This window comes from Camelus dromedarius, chromosome 2 (assembly GCF_036321535.1).
Source record: "Camelus dromedarius isolate mCamDro1 chromosome 2, mCamDro1.pat, whole genome shotgun sequence".
Classification (NCBI taxonomy): Eukaryota; Metazoa; Chordata; class Mammalia; order Artiodactyla; family Camelidae; genus Camelus; species Camelus dromedarius.
In genome coordinates this window covers 52,118,057-52,138,189 of record NC_087437.1, presented here as the reverse complement: position 1 = coordinate 52,138,189, position 20,133 = coordinate 52,118,057, and the positions used below count along the sequence as shown (strand labels likewise).

At 36.2% G+C, this 20,133-nt stretch overlaps 1 protein-coding gene across 4 annotated transcripts in view; it reads right to left on the bottom strand.

Moving 5' to 3' along the window:
- Window positions 1–20,133, bottom strand: part of VPS8 (VPS8 subunit of CORVET complex) — a 222,944-nt gene that overhangs the window by 21,216 nt on the left and 181,595 nt on the right. For all 4 annotated transcript variants that reach the window (XM_064493453.1, XM_031452660.2, XM_064493456.1 and 1 more), the window contains one exon: window positions 1,894–1,947. In XM_064493453.1, the coding sequence (XP_064349523.1) occupies window positions 1,894–1,947 (54 nt within the window). The remainder of the gene's footprint in view (window positions 1–1,893; window positions 1,948–20,133) is intronic.

Sequence of the window (20,133 nt, the reverse complement as noted above, 5' to 3'; positions counted from 1 at the left end):
AAAATAGAAATTTTTCCATTGGTGAAATGAATGGCTTGTTTAGTTAGAGTGATAAATATTAGAAATGGACCCTCATTGCTAAAATAAAAGGTATTCAAGATATGTAGGTTGAATAAAATGTTCTCGAGATGCTTATTTGATAAACGTCTAAGTATGCGAGGATTTGATTTCATTATAATCTAGTAACAAGGTTGTAGGGGAGCAGCTAACCATATCTCAAGCTTCTTCACTGGACTCTACCATAAGAAATGCACGAGTTGTACTAAATGGGAGGTCATTTCAAATCAGGCCCCTTCCTCCACACCCGCAGCGCCCCCGCCCCCGCGCACCTTTCCAGCAGGCGCTGGGTTGGATGGTAGTTACCAGCGCACCTGTCTACCTTTCCCACTAAATGCTGAGGTCCTTGAGAACACGGATTGTATTTCTCATCTCTGTAGTCCGGTTTTTAGGTCAGTATTTAGCATAAATAAATACTTGCTGAATGGACAATAATATATAAGTAGCATAATAAAGTGAAAGGACATCTGACTGGGAGTTGGGAGACTTGGGTTTTAATACTAGTTTCAGTAACAGCTGAGGACTTACCATGTGTCATCATTTACTGAGTACTTAATGTGTGTCAGACAGGGTCAGGCACTTAAATCTTACCTCATTTAGGCTTCAGGACAATTCTGAGAGGTACTATCATTGTTTTACAGAGGAGGAAACAGGCGACTTACTCAAGGTTCTTCAGATAACGAAGCAGAAAACTCATCTCTGAACCTGAGCCTGGTTGAACCCAGGCCTGTGTTTTTAACCTCTACTTCAGAAACGTGTCCCACAGAACATCTGGGAGAAGCAGAACCCCTCCCCGTGGATCCCAGTTTCCTCCTTTGTTTTCGGAGTGAGACTAAGTGGCTTACGCCCTCTCCAGCTCCTCACGTGACGGTTCTGAGCGGCAACGATCCCCTCCACCCCCGTCTTGCCTGCCCTCGCTGTCTGGACAAGACTGGATGAGGTGTTCTTGTGCAGCATGTTACAGAGCTTTTCAGACAACATATTTTGTTTTTACTCTTTTTTCCTTTGAAAAAGGCTCAGGGGATTCTGAAGGCAGGGAAAAGGGACCTGCTTTTGGCGCACTGCTTTTGAAGCTGGAACCTGCTGTTAGTCGACAGAGCCAGCAAGTTGTTATTTTTGTTCTACAATCCTCTGCTGACACAGATGCTGGCTGAAATTGTTTAAAAAAAAAGCGGGGGGGCAAGGAAAGCAAACCTACATCCAGGGACACTTCAGCTATCAGAGAAATAAAAATGGTAAAAGAAAACAGCAAAAATGTCAATCTGTTTACCATGTTTCTGTACTGCTTTGGCTGGAAGAAGAAGAGGATTTTAGTGGCTCTCCTGACGTCACCTGAGCATTGCTCAGTTGAAAGACACATCTTATCTATGCCACGAAGTTCACAGTCGGGGGTTGAAGTGGCACATACGAGAGTTCTATCGCACAGGTATTTACTGAGGACTTCCTTAGGTGGTATGTGCTGAACTGTTAATGTTGCAGACCACTTTTCTCTAGGCACAGCTATCAGAGGGAAAGTGTATTATTAAGAAAAACTATATACCTTTCATCCTTAGAATATCTTTCATCTGCTACCACTCACTGACGCCAGGATGCCCATCTGGCAGAGAGGATGGGAATTCTAAAACAATGAAAAGTCCCTAGTTGCCAGGAGACTGATGCTAGGCCCAAACCCCCATGTGGCTTCTCTGGTGACACCTCTTCAAGGCATCCAATCAGAAAGAACCTTTGACAGCATTAAGATGATTAAAACTCACTGTCATTTTGAGAACACTATTCAACAGAGGAGAATAAACATACAAGGCAGAAGCTGGTTTTTTGCTTTTAAAACTCACTCACCTTTTTAACAGCAGGATCACCTTTGGATGGATGACAGGATGGGGACACTTTTACCTGAAAAAAAGGCAAACATGTTGACATCTTCTTAGAGTCTAGTTTTATTTGACCCACACTCAAAATGATTCAACTAGAATTGGTGTAACTGAGATAGAACAGACATTTTCAGAGGAACAAAGAATAGATTTTTTTGTTAAGTCCCTTTGAAATTTCTCTGGAGATCAAAAAGTCAGTATTTAGCCAAGATAAAAATGTGATTAGGTTAAAAAAAAAAAAAAAACCAGATGGTACAAATTCGTTTTAGCCAAATGGTGAGGAACCTAATAGATACAGATCTTTGTGGACAATGTTAATCAACTGACACGATACGCAGTGGTCAGCACTTCTTGCAGAGGCCAACTCGGTGTCCTTTCTGATGTAATGTCCCTTTTAAGCCAAACATGCACAAAAGAGCTTGATGATAATAGTGAAGGATTTAGAAAATGCATCAGCCAAACCATAGTAAAAGGATGTTTAGCCCACAGGAGAGAAGACTGATGGCACAGGAAGATCTTCAAACACTGGAAGAGCTGAAAGAGACCGTCGGGTGCTAGAGCAGGACCCAACTGTGTGCTGCCTGCAAGAAATACACTTTAAATATAAAGGCACAAATAGGTTAAAAGCAAAAAGATTGGAAAGATATACTATGATAGCACTAGGCTTCAGAGCAAAGATTATTAGCAGGGATATACTGTTTCATAATAATAAAGGAGTCAATTCATCAGGAGGCTGTAACAATCCTAAACGTCTGTGCATCTCATAGCTTAAATGTACATAAAATAAAATATGATAGAAATGCAAGGAGAAATAGATCTTACAGTCAGAGACTTCCATACCTCTCTCAATAAATGAGAGAACAAGTAGGAAGACAATTAAAAAGGATATACCCAATTTAAAAATGGGCAAAGGATCTGAATAGACATTTTTCCAAAGAAGACATACAAAAGGCCAACAGGTACATGAAAAGACGCTCAATGTCACTAATCATCAGGGAAATGCAAATAAAACCGCCATGCGATATCACCTCACACCAATTAGGATGACTTTTATAAAAAAAGAGAGAACAATGTTGGTGAGGATGTGGAGGAAGGGAACCCTTACACACTGTCGATGGGAATGTAGATTGGTACAGCTATTATGGAAAAGAGTACAGCAGTTTCTCAATTTTTTTTTAAACTGAGCTACAGTATCATCCAGCAATCCCACTGCTGAGTATGAATCAGAAGGAATTGAAATCAGTATCTTGAAGAGATACAGGCACAACCATGTTCAGTGCAGCATTATTAACAATAGCCGAGGTACGGGAAAGGCCTAAGTGTCCATCAACACGTGAATGGGTGAAGAAGATGTGTGTGTGTGTGTATACACATACTCACTGAAATACTACTCAGCCATATAGGAAGGAAATCCTGCTATCTGCAACAACATGGATGGACCCTGAAGGCATTATACTAAGTGAGAGAAGTCAGACAGAGAAGGACAGATACTGTATAATATTACTTACATGTGGAATCTAGAAAAAACTGAACTCACAAAAACAGAGCGTAGAATGGTGGTTTGGTGGTTACCAGGGGCTGGGAGGTGTGGGAATTGGAGGGATGTTGTTTAAGGGTATAACCTTGCAACTTGGTGAGAAATAAGCTCTGAAGATCTAAGGTACAACATAGTGAGCACAGCCAACAATACTGTATTATAAACTTCAAAGTTGCTGAGAGACTAGATCTTCACTGTTTTCAACGCAAAAGAGAAATGGTAATTATGTGACACGATAAAGGTTTTAGCTAATGCTACTGTGGTAATCATATTCCAACATATAAATGTATCAAACCAACACACTGTATACCTCAAACTACACGATATTGTATGCCAATTAAATCTCAATTTAAAAAACAAATTAAAGAATGGAAGGATATGGAAGATTACACAACGTAACCAGCTATCTTGATCAGATGGACACTGACAGAACTCTTCATCCTACAAAAGCAGAATACGTACATATTCTTTTCAAGTACAGCGGTACCTCAGAGATATTACTAACTCAGTTCCAGACCACCGCATTAAAGTGAATATTGCAATAAAGTGGGCACACAAACTTGTTGTGTTCCCAGTGCATATAAAAGTTGTTTACACGTAGTCTGTTAAGCAGCATTATGTCCAAAGAAACAATGTACATACTTCAATTAAAAAATATATTATTGCTGAAAAGTGCTAACTATCATCTGAGTCTTCAGCAAGTCATTAAATTTTTTAGCTGGCGGAGGGTCGTGCCTCAATGTTGATGGCAGCTGACTGGTCAGGGTGGAGGTTGCTGGAGATGGTGGGGGGACTGTAGCAATTTCTTAAAATAAGACAGCAATGAAGTTTGCCACATCAGTTGACTCTTTCTTTCACAAATAATTTCTCTGCAGCATGCAATGTTGCTTAACGGCATTTCATTCAACAGAAAGTAGAATGTCTTTCAAAATGGGGTCAATCCTCTCAAACCCTGCTGTGGCTTTATCAAATTTATATAATGTAAATCCTTTGTTATCATTTCAACAATCTCCACAGCATTTCACCACGAATAGATTCCACCTCAAGAAACCATTTTCTTTGTTTCATTCATAAGAAACAACTCTTCATCCGCTCAAGTTTGCGCATGAGATTGAGCAATTCAGTCACATCTTCTGGTTCCACTTCTAATGCTAGTTCTCCTGATGTTTTACCACATCTGCAGTTACTTCCTCCATTGAAGTCTTGAACCCCTCAATGTCGTCCAGAGGGTTGGAATCAACTTCTTCCAAACTCCTGTGAATGTTGCTATTTTGACCTCTTCCCATGAATCACAAATGTTTGTAATGACATCTAGAATGGTGAATCCTTTCCAGAAGGTTTTCAACTGACTCTGCTCAGATCCATCAGCAGAATCAACATCTATGGCAGCTACAGGTTTATGAAATATATTTCTTACACAGTAAAACTTAAAAGTCAAAATTACTTCTTGATCCATGGGCTGCAAAATGGATGCTGTGTTAGCAGGCATGAAAACAGATTAATCTCATTGTACATCTCCACCAGAGTTCTTGGGTGACCAGGTGTATTGTCAAAAAGCAGTAATATTTTGAAAGGACGCTTTTTTTTTCTGAGCAGTATGTCTCAAATAGTGGGCTTAAGATATTCAGTAAGCCATGTTGTAAGCAGATGTGCTGTCATCCAGGCTTTGTTGTTCCATTTACAGAGCACAGGCAGAACACATTTAGCATAATGCTTAAGGGCCCCAAGATTTTTGGGATGGTAAATGATCACTGGCTTCGTCTTAAAGTCATCAGATGCATTAGCCCATAACAAGAGAGTCAGCCTATCCTTTGAGGCTTTGGAGCCAGGCACTGACTTCTCTCTAGCTGTGGAAGTCCGAGAAGGCAAGGCATCTTCTTCAAATACAAGACTGCTTCATCCATGCTGAAAATCTGTTGTTCAGTGTAGTCATCCTCATTAATGATCTGAGCTGGATCTTCTGGACAACTTGCTGCTGCTTCTACACCAGCACTTCCTGCTTCACCTTACACTTTTAAGTTGTGGAAGATGGCTTCTCCTTCCTTACATCTCATGAACCAACCTCCGCTAGCTTCAGACTTTTCTTCTGAGGCCTCCTCACCTCTCTCAGCCTTCACAGAATTAAAGAGGATTAGGGCCTTGCTCTGGATTAGGCTTTGGGTTAAAGGAATTTTATGGCTGATATGATCTTCTATCAGGACCATTAAAAGAAACTTTCTCCACATGAGCAATAAGGTGGTTTGGTTTCTTATCATTCATGTGTTCACTAAAGTAGAACTTTTAATTTCCTTTAAGAACTGTTCCTTTTTATTCACAACATGTATAACTATTTGGCACAAGACGCCTAGCTTTTGGTCTATCTTGGTTTTTGACAAGATCGTCTCACTAAGCTTAATCATTTGTAGCTTTGGATTTAAAGTGAGAGACACGCAGCTCTTCCTTTCACTAGAACACTTAGAGGCCGCTGTAGGGTTATCAACTGGCCTATTTTCAAAATTTTCATGTCTCAGGGAATAGGGAGGCCCAAGGAGAGGGAGAGAGAGAGGGGAACTGCTGGAGGGGGAGCAGTCAGAACACACACAACATTTGTCTATTAAGCACGCCGTCTTATGTGAGTGTAGTTTGTGGCTCCCCAAAACAATTACAATAGCAACATCAAAGATCACTGATGTAATAATAATGAAAAAGTTCGAAATATTGTGAGAATTACCAAAATGTGACACAGACACAAAGTGAACAAATGCTGTTGGAAAAGTGGTGCCAACAGACTTGCTTGATGCAGGGTGGCCACAAACAGCCAATTTGTAACAAAATACAGTACCCGCAAAGTGTAATATAGAAAAGCACAATAAAACAAGATATGCCTGTACACACGGACCATTTACCAACACAGGCCATTTTCTGGCAATAAAACAATTTTCAATCAATTTCAAAGAATTCAAGTCATACAAAGAGTGTTCTCTGACCATAACAGAGATAAATTAGACATCAATAACAGAAAGATCTCTGGGAAAATGTTCAAATTTTTAGGAACTAAGTAACACACTTCTAAGTGACCCATGGATCAAAGAAGAAATCAAAAGGAAATAAAAACACCCATAATTATGAAGAAACAAGATGTGAATAGGCCGATCACTAGTAAGAAAACAGTCAGTTAAAAAAACAAAAACAAAAAAACCCCCAAACCTACAACAAAGAAAATCCCAGGACCAGATAGTTTCATTGGTGAATTCTACCAAACATTTAAAGAATTAACGCCAATCCTTCTCCAACTCTTCCAAAAAACTGAAGAGGAAGGAACACTTTTGAACTCATTTTAGGAGGTCAGCATTAACCTGAGAAGGGCACTTCAAGAGAACAAAATTAAAGGCCAGTATCCCTAGTGAATATGGATAGAAAAATCATCAACAAAATACTAGCAAACCAACTTCAACAGCACATTAAAAGGATCATACATCATGATCAAATGGGATTCATCCCCGGGATGCAAAGCGGGTTCAACATACACAAATCAATAAATGTGATAAACTGCATTAAGAGAATTAAAGTAGGGCATGATCATCTCAACTGATTCAGAAAAATCATTTGGCAAAATTCAACACCTTTGCTGATTAAAAACACTCAACAAACTAGGATTGGAAGGAAACTACTTCAACATAAAGCTTCTATGTAGAAAAACACAGCTAACATCACACTCAATGGTGAACCTGAAAGATATCTCTCTAAAATCAGAAATAAGACAAGAATGCCTGCTTTCACCACTTCTATTCAACATATTATTAGAAGTCCTAGCCAGAGCAGTTAGGCAAGAAGAATAAAGGGCACTCAAATTGGAAAGAAACAAATAAAATTACCTCTGTTTGCATATATGATCTTATATGTAGAAACATCTAAATTTAAATTCCACAAAAAACCTGTTAGAATAAACAAATTAAGCATAGTAGTAGGATACAGAATAATACACAAAAATCAGTTGTGTTTCTATATGCTAATAATAAACAATCCAAAAAGGAAATTAAGAAAATAATTCCATTTACTATAGCATTAAAATGAATAAAATACTTAGGAATAAACTTAACTAAGGAGGCAAAAGACTTGTATACTGAAAACTACAAAATATTGCTGAAAGAAATTAAAGAAGATAAATATAAATAGAAAAACATTCTGTGTTCATGGATTGGAAGATTAAATATTAAGATGTCCACACTATCCAAAGTAAGCTATAGATTCAATGCAATCCCTATTAAAATCCCAATGGCATTTTTTGCAGAAATAGAAAAATCCACCCTAAAATTTATATGTAAGCTCAAGGGACCCTGAGCAGCAAAAACAATCTTAAAAAAAGGACAAAGTTGGATGTCTCCTACTTCCTGATTTCTAAACTTAACCACAAAGGTACAGCAATCAAAACAATGTGCTACTCAAAAACAGACACAGACCAGTGGAAAAGAATAGAGAGCCCAGAAATAAAACCACACACCTACAGTCAGTTAATCTTCAACAAAGGAGGCAAGAATATACAATGGAGAAAAGACAGTCTCTTCAGCAAGTGGTGCTGAGGAAACCAGACAGTCTCATGTAAATCAGTGAAATTGGAACACTGCTTCACACCATACACAGAAAAACTCAAAATGGCTTAAAAACCTAAATACAACACATGACACCACAGAACTCCTAGAAGAGAAGATAAGCAAAACATTCTCTGACATGAATCGTAGGAATATTTTCTTAGATCAGTTTCCCAAGGCAAAAGAAACAGAAGTAAAAATAAACAAATGGGACCTAATTAAACTTAAAAGCTTTTGCACAGCAAAGGAAATCATAAACAAAAATAAAAATACAGCCTATGGAAGGGGAGAAATATTTGCAAATGATGTGACTGACAATGGATTAATTTCCAAAATATACAAACAGCTCATACAACTCAATATCAAAAGAACAAACAACCCAAGTAAAAAATGGGCAGAAGACCTAAAAAGACATTTCTCCAATGAATACATACAGATGGCCAAAAGGCACTTAAAAAGATGCTCAACATCACTAATTATTAGAGAAATGCAAATCAAAACTACAATGAGGTTATCACCTCACACTGGTCAGAAGGGCCATCATCAAAAAGTCTATAAATAATAAATGGTGGAGAGGGTGTGGAAAAAATGTAGCCTCCTACACTGTTGTTGGCAATGTCAATTGATGCAGCTAATATGGAAAACAGTATGAAGATTCCTTAAAAAACTAAAAATATAGCTACCATATGATCTAGCAAACCCACTCCTGGGCATGTATCTGGAAAAGATGAAAATTCTAATTCAAAAAGATACATGCACCCTAATGTTCACAGTGGCATTTACATTAGCCAAGACATGGAAGCAACCTAAATGTCCATTGACAGATGAATGGATAAAGAAGATTTGGTATATGTATAAATATACACACAACAGGCTATTACTCAGCCATAAAAAAGGATAAAATATTACCATTTGCAGCAACATGGATGAACCTAGAGATTATCATACTGAGTGAAGTAAATCAGACAAATGTTACATGATATTTTTATACACATCTTCATAAAAGCTTTATCCATAAAATCCAGGAACTAAAAAAGTCCAAATGTCTATCAACAGCTAAAGTCATAAACAAATTATGGTATATCCATAAAATGAAAACATTACTCAGCAGTAGAAGGAATGAACTCTTGATATAGCAATGTGGACGAATCTCAAATAATTATGCTGAGTGAAAGAAGCCAAACCAAAAAAGTGTACATACTTATGGTTCCATATATCTCAGTTCTAGAAAATGTAAATTAATCTGTTATGGCAAAAAGCCAATCAGTGGTTTCCAGGCAACACGAGGAATTGAGTAAAATTTTCATGGTGATGGATAGGGTTAGTATCTTGAATGTACTGATGGATTCCCAGATATATACATATGTTACACTTCATGCATAATTTATTTTGTATCAAATATACTTCAATAAAGCATTTAAAGAAGTCTGTAGAATACAGCTAAAACAGTGCTCAAAAGAAATTTATAGTTTATGCTATTCTGGAAAATAAAGGTTTAACATAAAGAACTCAAGCTTCCAATTTAAGAAGCTAGAAAAAGATCGAAGTAAAACCAACTAAGTAAAAGGAGGAAAATAATAAGCATAAATCAATGCAACTGAAATCAAACAAAACAGAGACATTAACGAAGCCAATGTTGGTTTTTTGAAAACATCAACAAAATCGATAAATTGCTTTTTGGAGTGATCAAGAGAACATAAATTACCAAAATTCGAAATGAAAAGGACATATTACTGCCTGCAGCATTACTTACAGACACTTAAAAGACAATAGTGGGGAGGGTATAGCTCAAGTGGTAGAGCTCATGCTTGACATGCACGAGGTCCTAGGTTCAATCCCCAGTACCTCCTCCAAACAGAAATAAATGAATAAACCTAATTACCACCCCCTCATAAAAAAAGACAATAGCTTAAGAATAATTTTATGGCAATAAATGAAGAGGACACATTCCTTAAAAAACAACTTACAAAAATGGACCCAAGACAAAACAGGAAATATGTATAGCCCTGTATTTACTCAAGAAATTGAAGTTGTTATTAAGTCTTCCCACAAAGAACTCCCAAGTCCACCTGGTTTCAGTAGTGAATTCTAGCAAATAGTAAGTACACAGAGACTCACATATGAAATCAGAATATCAACTTATTAACCTACATGGAAAAATAATTATAAGTAGTTCAATACATACTAGATACTATCTGTCTAGAACGACATAGAAGAGATATAAGTACTGGGAAAGCAACTGAACTCAAGTTCACAAGCCTCTTCCAATTCTAACAGTCTATTTCTAAGAGCCTACAGTATAGATGATAAAGACATTGCCTATCACTGTGACACCAAGCTATTCAAACAGGACCATGCCACAGCCTTTTTTGCCTTTTCCCTCTGACTTTCAGAATAACTTTAGAAAACATACCTCAGCTCAGGGATCAAAACTGCTGGCTGTCCAGACTGTCCTTTCAGATCTAGCAGGTCCACAAAAATTAGACTTGAAAGTCTTTGCTCTAACATACCATGATATTAATACTCTGGAATTTACTTCAGATGTATGATGTAGCTTGCTAAACGTGATCCAATTTTAACTCCTGGTATGCTCTTTTGAAAACAGAAAATACATTTTCAAAGCAAAGTAGATATTTAAGCTTAAAAAAATGATCTCATGAAAGGATCTGCAGACTTTTTAAAACAAGCCAAGAACTAAATGTGGCGCTGGACAATTTATCTGAGAAAGCTGTTCTCTAGAGATTAAGTCAGAGAGTGTTTGAAGTGGCAACAGAAATGGTTTGGCATCATTTATGAAAGGTCTTATTTTTCATTTAACAGGATTCCTTCTGGAAATGCCTCAGGCAATGCAGCTTAAAAGAGACACTTCAAATCCAGGTGTGCAGACACTAGATCTGGGGATACAAATGATATAGTAAGCCATGGCCTTAATAATGCTAAACTTTTGTGATCTTTGTTAATAAAATGATTCCTGACTTAGAGAAGCAATCTGATCTGAAGTTTAATAGCAACAGGAATACCTTTCTTACCACCTTGCATTTTTTTTTTTTCAAAAAAGCCTTGACTTTTCTGATTACCAAAGGAATACATGTTCACTAATGGAAATTTAGAAAGTACAAAAGAGCAAAATAAAACAAATAAAAATGACAATCTATCCACACAGCAATAACTATTAACATTTGGAATCACACTGTTTTGTGATCTTTTCATGTAACATATTGAGAATGCTTATTTCACCAGATTAATATTCTTTGACAACATGATTTTTCTTGGCTATAAGCCGTCTGTTCATTGCATAGGTATACCATAACTAATTTAACCAAGTATTGGGAGGTTATTGGGACATTTAGGTTGTTCTAAAATTTTTTAATTATTTAAAAAATGCTGTCATAAGCATCCTTGTGTAACACTTGGCACACACTCTTCATGTTATTTCCACTGCATGGCATTCTTACATGATTCCCTGCTTATCTGTCCCGGCTTCTAAGGGTGTGGGCATTTATAAACATGTAGCAAATTTTTCTCCTGACAAGTAAGATGGATCCACAAACCTTTTTCTTATAATTCTAAAGTCCAAAAAGCTCTGAAGCCCAAAATGTTTCTTTTTAAAAACTTTTGGCACCAAAAGTTATCTAACATCAAAACCTGACCTGAACTGAAGTGAGGCTATTAATAGTTTTTATTTACCCTACATAAGCATGTGGTTATGGAATGTTGCCCTAGATTCCCGCCACTCCCGCCCCCTGCTCTGGGAATGTTATATAACATACAATATATGCACCATATTACCTTTATTTAGTACTTCAATGACGCCGTTTTATTGTCCTCTAGTTCCCTTCCCCCTTTTCATTAGAAGTCGCTCATTGTTACTGTCTTACTTCAGGCTGCTTTTAAGATTTCCTCTTTATCTCTGGTTTTGGGAGTTTGATTATGGTGTGTCTGAGTGTGGTTTTCTTTGTATTTATCCCACTAACTAGTCTGCTGAGTTTTTGGACATATGGGTCAATTTTTTTTTTTTTTTACCAAATGTGGGAAATTTTTAGTCATTGACCACTCCCCCTACCCCAGACTCCTCTCTCCCCCCACCCCAGACTCCTCTCTCCCCCCTTGCTTTTTAGAATCCTAGTGATATGTATGCTAGACTCCTTGATATTATTTCACAGGTTACCAAGGGCTCTCTTCACTTATTTTCAAATCTTTTAGTCTCTGTGCTTCAGTTAGGATTATTTCTATTGAACTGTCTTCAAATTTACAGATAACATTTATCTCAGTGTTAAAAATGTTGATATCTAATGAAATTTTCATCCTAGATTTTTTTTAGCTCCAGAATTTAAATTTGGTTTTATTTTATTTTAGAGTTTCCATCTATCTGCTGGGATTTCCCTATGTACTCAATATTCTGCTTTAACATATTTAACATATTTATAATTTTTAAAGTCCTTGACGGCCAATTCCAATATCTAGGTATCCATAGGTCTGCTTCTACTGATGGTTTTTTCTCTTAATTTTAGGTTACATTTTCCTTCTTCCTATTGAGCCTATGATAGTTTGTGTTTTGGCTTTGTTAGAAAGCATTTAGTCTTGGAGTAGCCCTTAGTCCTAGGGCATGGTCCTGCTGCAGCTTCAATACAACAGCTGAGGTGTTTATCATTGCCTCTAATTTGGCAGAACTCGCACAAATTCAAATTCAACACTATGCTGCTGATATTTCTATTCAGTTCCTTAGTTCTCCTGAGGCTACTTTCTGCCTGGTTTCTTGAAGTATGGTTTTGTATATGCAATTTAGAAACCTATAAAAATAATTTTGGGCTCTCTCTCCACTGAGTCCCTTATTTCTGAGATTTCCTCTCTCAATTTACAGCTGCTTTGGTAGTCTTGAACTGTTTCTTCATCCTAGTAAGAGTACTACTTTATGTTTAAGCTCTGTTCCCCCAAGGCAAACTGAGAAGTGCCCCACGGGTCAGGGTTAGAAAAGCTGCTTAAATATACAGCTCCCCTAGTTTGCTTCCCTTCTTTGAAGGTTGTGTTCCCAACAGTTTCTGCCTGCTTCTGGTTGCTCTCTAAACAATTTTGTCTCCATTATTGTTATTGGTAGAAGGGTTGTCCAATTCAGGCTGCCCTGCCATTGGAATTCTGTATTACATTTCTTCAGATATTTTTTTCTATGCTATCCCTGCCCCTACTTCTTCCAGAACTACAATTACATGTATATTTTGCTACTTGAAGTTGTTCCATAGTTCACTGGTGCTTTATTCATTTCTTCTCAGTATATGTTTCATTTGGGATAGTTTCTATTGCAGCACAGTCAAGTTCACTAATCATTTCTTCTGCAATGTCCATTATGCTGTTAATTCCACCCATGTGTTCTTCATCTCATACATTGGAGGTTTAATCTCTAGATGTCTGACTGGCTCTTTATAACTTACATATCTCTAATGTGTTCAACCTTTCTCTAGCTTTTTGAACATATGGAATACAATTATAGTAACTATTTCAATGTTCTTGTCTACTAATTCTATCATATTTGCCATTTCTCGTTCTATTTCAATGAACTGGTTTTTTAAAGACTGTTTTTAAAGAGCACTTTTAGGTTCACAGCAAAACTGAGAAGAAGGCATAGAGACAGTGCATATATGCCATGTTCCCACAGATGCATAGCTTCCCTTATTACCAACATCTCCCACCAGAGTGGGACATTTGTTATAACTGATGATACATTACATCAACACATCATTATCACTCAAAGTCCACAGTTTACATTAGCATTCACTCTTGGTGTTGCACATTCCATGGCTCTGAACAAATGTGTAATGACATATATCCACTGCTATAGTATCATACAGAGTAATTTCACTGCCCTAAAAATCCTGTTCTACTTATTCATCATTCCTCCCCTCTCCCTGGAAACCACTGATCTTTTTACTGTCTCCATAGTTCTTCCTTTTCCAGAATGGCATAAAATTGATTTTGTTTCTTTTTATGACTTGTATTTTGCTGCTTTCTTGCATGCCTTATAATTTTTCATCAAATGCCAGGCACTGTAAATTCTACTTTGTTTGGTTATTTTCGTAATCCTTAACATATTCTTGAACTTTGCTCTGTGACATTGTTAAAATACATGGAAATAATTTGATGTTTTTAGGTTTTGCTTTTAAGTTTTGTTAGGTGGGATCAAAACAGCAGTTAGTCTAGGGTTAACTTTTCCCCCAATATTGAGGTCAAAACCTTTGTCAGTACTCTCAGTGCTGCCCTGTGAATTATGATGTTTTCCAGCCTGGCAATATTCCTGATTCTATATGAATCTGGGGCACTGCTACCTCTAATACTTGGAGTGGTTCTTCTTCTGGCTTTGAGTAGTTTCCTCATACACATGAATAGGTTAGTATTCAACTCAAAGTTGCCTTCTGCAATTTCTGGAGCTCTCTATCTGCGTAGCTCTCCCCTGTTCAATACTTTGGTCCTGTGAACTCCAGCCACTTGTCTTCCCTGGACTCTGAGCTCTGTCTCAACTCAGAGAGACTGATGAGTTCTGCCTTGATTCTTCTTCCCTGCTGTTTCTCAGGGGTCATTCTCCTTCACTGCTTGAGGTCAAATGTCTTGAGAATCATTGTTTTATATGTTTTGTCCATTTCTCCCCCCCTCCCCAAACTCCTAGTGCATCCTGTCAGAAATGCAAGTTCCTGTATTACCTTTCTGAAAAATAAAATTCTGAATTCTGAAACATATCTGGCCAAAGGGATTTGGTTTAAGGGACTGTGGACTTGTACAAATATGCATTTCCACTAGTAGTGCATAAAAGTAACTGTCTCCTTATATCCTTATCAATATAAATGCATATGTATTATTTAATATATGCCAGTTCAATACATATTTTTAAAAATTTGCCAGTATAATGTAAAAAATCGCATCATATTGCTCTTTTAACTAGTATTTCTTTGATCACTGGTAAAGTTAAACATTTTTTCACATTTTATCAGGCAATAAAAAAATTTTTCTTAATGTCCTTTGTCCATATTTCCATCAAAGCATTAGTTTTATGTAAATTCTGGAAACACTTTCTTGGTACTACTGCCATCCATCGATCCCTTGGATACAAGCTTTTTCTGGATCAAGTGAAATGAACAAATTTATAGAACTTTAAGAATCTGATTGTTACACTGCTCTGGCAAAGAGGTGGAGACTTGGCTGGTAACAGAGGTGTGGCTGTCTACCCATTTTCCACAATCAAAATCAATGGATGGATGGTATCAATCCCCTTGTTTTAAACCCTTCTTATTCTTTAAGAATATAAATTAAACCTTTAACTTGAGTCTCACAGGCTAATAAGGATCTAGCCTTGCCTACCTCTTGAACCTCATTCCTTGCCATGTTCTCCTTTAGTCACTATGTTCCAGACTGATCTTTTTTCCGTTCCTTGAACAAGTTACTGCCCTCATCAGTTCCTTTGTGTTTGCTGTTCTCTTTTGCTTGGAATGTTCATCCCAAGGCTGTACCTTCTTATCCTTCAGATCTTAGCTAAAACATCATCTCTGCAGACAGATATTCCCTGACCACCTAATCCAAAGTAGCTTTCCCCTCTGTTCTTCCTATACCATTCTGTTCTTTCCCTCTACAGCACTCACATACCTATTACAATTTGAAATTATAGACTTGATAGTTTGTTTATCTAGTTACTGTCTAGCTCTCTTACTAGATGGTAAGCGACATAATGTTGGGAACTGTTTTTTGTTGTTGTTGTTCACCAATATATACCTGGTACCAAGAATAGTGTTGGGCCCAAAGTAGGCATACATTATATACTGGTTGAAGTAATGAATCAGTTAATACTAGGGTATAATAACAAGATTATTGGAAAAATGGGCAAAAGTCTCCTCAAAAAGATTCATTTATATTAGGATCACTTATCACCTCTCTGCACTTCTGAGATATATTAATCTTCATTTAATTTGTAAATTTAATTTAGAATATATTCTTTTGAGAAATGCTACTATCACCAAACTGAAACCTCATTTTTTAGCATTTAATTTGAATCTAACATATTTGTAACAGGGAGCTAATATTCTTTTAAAATGGACAAATGAAAACAGGGTATTAATAGCAATGTTACTATTTCATTAAACAGCATGTAAACCAAATCTCCAATTTATAGTGAGAATCCAAATAAATAAGCACTGTACAGTGGTTAATGGAAAATGATGACCAGTGAGCATAAATAAATGTCATTTACTGAATAATTTCTTGGAAGTTGTAAACACTTCCATCTGACATTATTTCTAAATTTACCCCAAAGACAAAACATTTCTTAGACAACTCTGAAAACCAAGAAATAAAACCAACTCCAAGTGCCAGGGAAAATATCAGCTTATTTCTTTTAATTCTCTCTGCTGTAATTATTAAAGGATGAGTAGGGAGCTATATGCTTATTTCCAATTCCCTTCTTCTTCAGATATTCACCTCTTACTGAAAAAACAAAACTCTGATATTTGACTAATATTCCTAGTTCTCTACTAAGAAAGAATGATATATCCAAATCTTAAAAGATATTGAGCAATACATAATAAACTTTCAAATGAGTCTCTAAATGCTCTTGTTTATTTAAGCTTTAAAAGAAGTAACAACTGGAATGTTTCTGGTACATAATATGTTAGCTTATTACTTATTATTAGCTCTTAGCCCTGTTAATAATATACTAATGTTAAAACTAAAATCTCGTAAATCTTTGGTTATACTTCTTTGAATTTATATGAAGTTGTCTGTTGACCAAGAATTACCATTTTTAAAGTGAATAGCAAGTTAATTTCTTCTCATACTAATCAATGCCAATGAAGATGATTATTTGCTACTATAAATTTAATGAAAGAACAATCAAAGAAAAAAGTACTCTATTCTAATCTACTAGAATATTTCTTGAGAAGATATAATAGCATGATGAGTACTTCAGCTGAAATTAGTTTCTCCAGTGTATTTTATCTGTGGGTAATATGGAGAGAAAGCAAAACAGAAAATCAGACCTGCAAGGTCTACTCTTTGGACCTACATTTCAGACTGAACTACTGTAAGCTTTGGGGGGAAGGGAGGAGAGATAAGGAAAGAAAGAAATTTGAGTCACTTCTTTTACATTTGCTTGCAAAGAATAAAATACTTATTCCAGAGGAAAGCAGGCTTTCTAGGGGAATAACTCCTATCAGACCTGCTGAGAGGCAATTGATCTGTCAGAGTTTTTGGTTATATATATATTGACCAGTTGTGAAAAACAGAAATGAGATTAAGAGATGCAAGAAGAAAGACTTTATCCACCCAAACCACAATTTGAGGGTAACTGTTGCGTCCTGTTGAGTCAGAATCAGTAATTGAAGAAGTAAAAGTCAAGCTATAGAAAAGGATGAACTAAAAAGCTATTTGATAGAAGGATCACATTACAAAGGCAGTGAGAAGCTTCAAATGCATCTGGTATCTACTGGGGCAGAAAGCAGCAGGTGGAAGCTAACCTGCAATCTCAGCTTGATTTTGGAGTCACTGGGGCAGTCACCTCTGCTTCCTTCTGTGTACTGGTTAGGAACTTAATAACCAAAGCTGACAGATTTTCAAAGAAAATTAAGAGAGCAAAGTAGAACTTTCATGAAATTAAGTTTGATAAAAACTATCATATATAGACTTAGTATTATCATTTAAAATTCTCTTACAGTTAAAAATGTGAATGGCTCATACAACAGTAAGAAATCTTAATTAGCACAGCCAACATGGTATGATATATTTTAGAAATCAGCTTTACTAGGTTTCAATAAAGCCAGAATGCTAAAAATAGAACAGACTGGAGGCAGAAAACTGAGAGTGATGATGATTCTAAAAACCTGAATTCAAATATTGGCCCTCCCTCTCTGATCTTCATACAGTTCCTTCAGCTAAGGTTGTTGTGAAGATTAGCATAAATACATATAAACCATATATTTGATAAATTTCATTTTCTCTTTCCTTGTGTTACTAAACCACTAGATCTTTTTACAATATCTTAGTAAGAAAAATAAAGGAGACAGACAGCTAGAGGAAAATTTAAGAAATCCAAAATAATTCTCCTCCTAGCTTACTTCATTATCAGGAAGAATCAAACAGATTTTTAAGAGGATCTGATTAGTAATCTCACTGGAGTTTCCTAAAGAATAAAAAGGTTGAATCACCTCTCCTGCCCTGCAGACTGGGATAGCCTCAGAAATAAAGCTGCCTTTAATGTACAGGTCCAATTTCAAAATAATTTCCCTTCTCTCAGTGCTCTGAGAGAAGGCAGGAGGAAAGTCAATAGATTATTGTCTTTCTTCATTGTGTGAGATGTGGGGATGTGGGAACATGGCAACCAATGTAATATAATTGGCTTCAAAATTCAAAACGCATCCGTGAAAAAATTCTCAGTAAAACATGAAATAAAAGGAACTTCCTAAACATGATATAAAGGTTACAGACAAAAATCCTATAGTTATCATAATATTTAATGAAAAATTGAACACCTTCCCCCTAAGATCAGTAACAAGTGCAAGGATGTCTATCCTCAACATTCTCATTCAACATTGTACTGGAGGCCAATGCAATGAAAGAAAGAAAGAAAGAAAGAAAGAAAGAAAGAAAGAAAGAAAGAAAGAAAGAAAGAAAAGATGTAAGATTGAAAGGAAGAAATAAAACAGTCATTATTTGCATATGATATGATTGTCTCATGCAGAAAATACCAAAGAATCTATTAAAAAATATTAGACTAGTAAGTAAGCTTAGTAAGGTCACTGGTCACTGGATACATGGTCAATACGCAAATATAAACAGTATTTCTATATTCTAGCAATGAACAATTAGAAACTGAAATAAAAAACAGTAAAAATTCAATAGCATCAAGTCATTAAATACTTAGAAATAAATCTTACAAAACATACACAGGATTTATATGCCAAAAACTACAAAACAATGATGAAATAAATCAAAATGATTTAAATAAATTGTGAGATATACCATGTTAATGGACTGGAAGACTCAATATCATTAAGCTGTCAACTCTCCCCACCTGATCTATATATTCAACACAACCCCAGTAAAATCCCAGCATGATTTTTTTTGTAGAAATTAATGAGCTGATTTTAAAATTTATATGGAAAAGTAAACAGAATAGCCAAATGTGAGAAAGAAGTTTAAAGTTGGAAGACTCACACTACCTGATATTCAGATTTATTACAAAGACATTATTGGAGAAAAGATAAATATATAGATCAATGGCATAGAATAGAAAGTCTACAAATAGACCCATATACGTGGTCAATTTATTTTTGACTAAGGTACAAAGGCAATTCAATGGATATCCATATGCAAAAGAAAGAACCTCAATCCTTATCTCATGTCCTACTGAAAATTAACTCCAAATGCATCAGTAGTTGCCAGGGGTTGACGGTGGGGGGAGAGGCTGACTACAAAGAAAAGTGGTTGTCAAAACTTGCAGAAGGTGAATTTTGCTGTTTAAAAATTATGTATTAGAATATATAATTTCATACATAATACATAATTATAGTTTTAAAAAAGCTATTTTTTTGCCTCTAAGGACTAATTAGGAAGAAAGAAAAAAAAATCTAGTTGGTAATATCCAGGCATATAATCCCAAGTTGTTTATGAAAAGGATATAACTGAAAGAGGAAAGAAATTGAAGTGCCCCAAGATTTAATGCCTTAAGTATCTGCATAAATAAAGGTTCCCCCATCTGCATTTGTATTCAGCTTGGAAAGATAGTAGAAATCACAGAACCTATCTTTCCTTTCCTAAATGCAAACAAGGAAGCATTATGATTAGTTAGTAACATTTTCCATCTGGAAACCACACTGAACATCTGTACCTGTATGTCCTGCAGACATCTCTAACTCCAGCAATGAATTCTCTACCCTATTCCCAAATATGTTGTCTGTTTATTACTTTAAATCTCAGTAAATGGTACTACCATCCATTTGGCTGCTCAAGCAAGAAATCTGAGTGCTATCTTTGACTCCTCCCTCTGTCTTACCTCCTCCATTCAACCAATTTATCACCAAGTTCTGATAATTGTCTTTCAAGCATAGCATCTCTGCTGTAAGCAGAAAAGAGT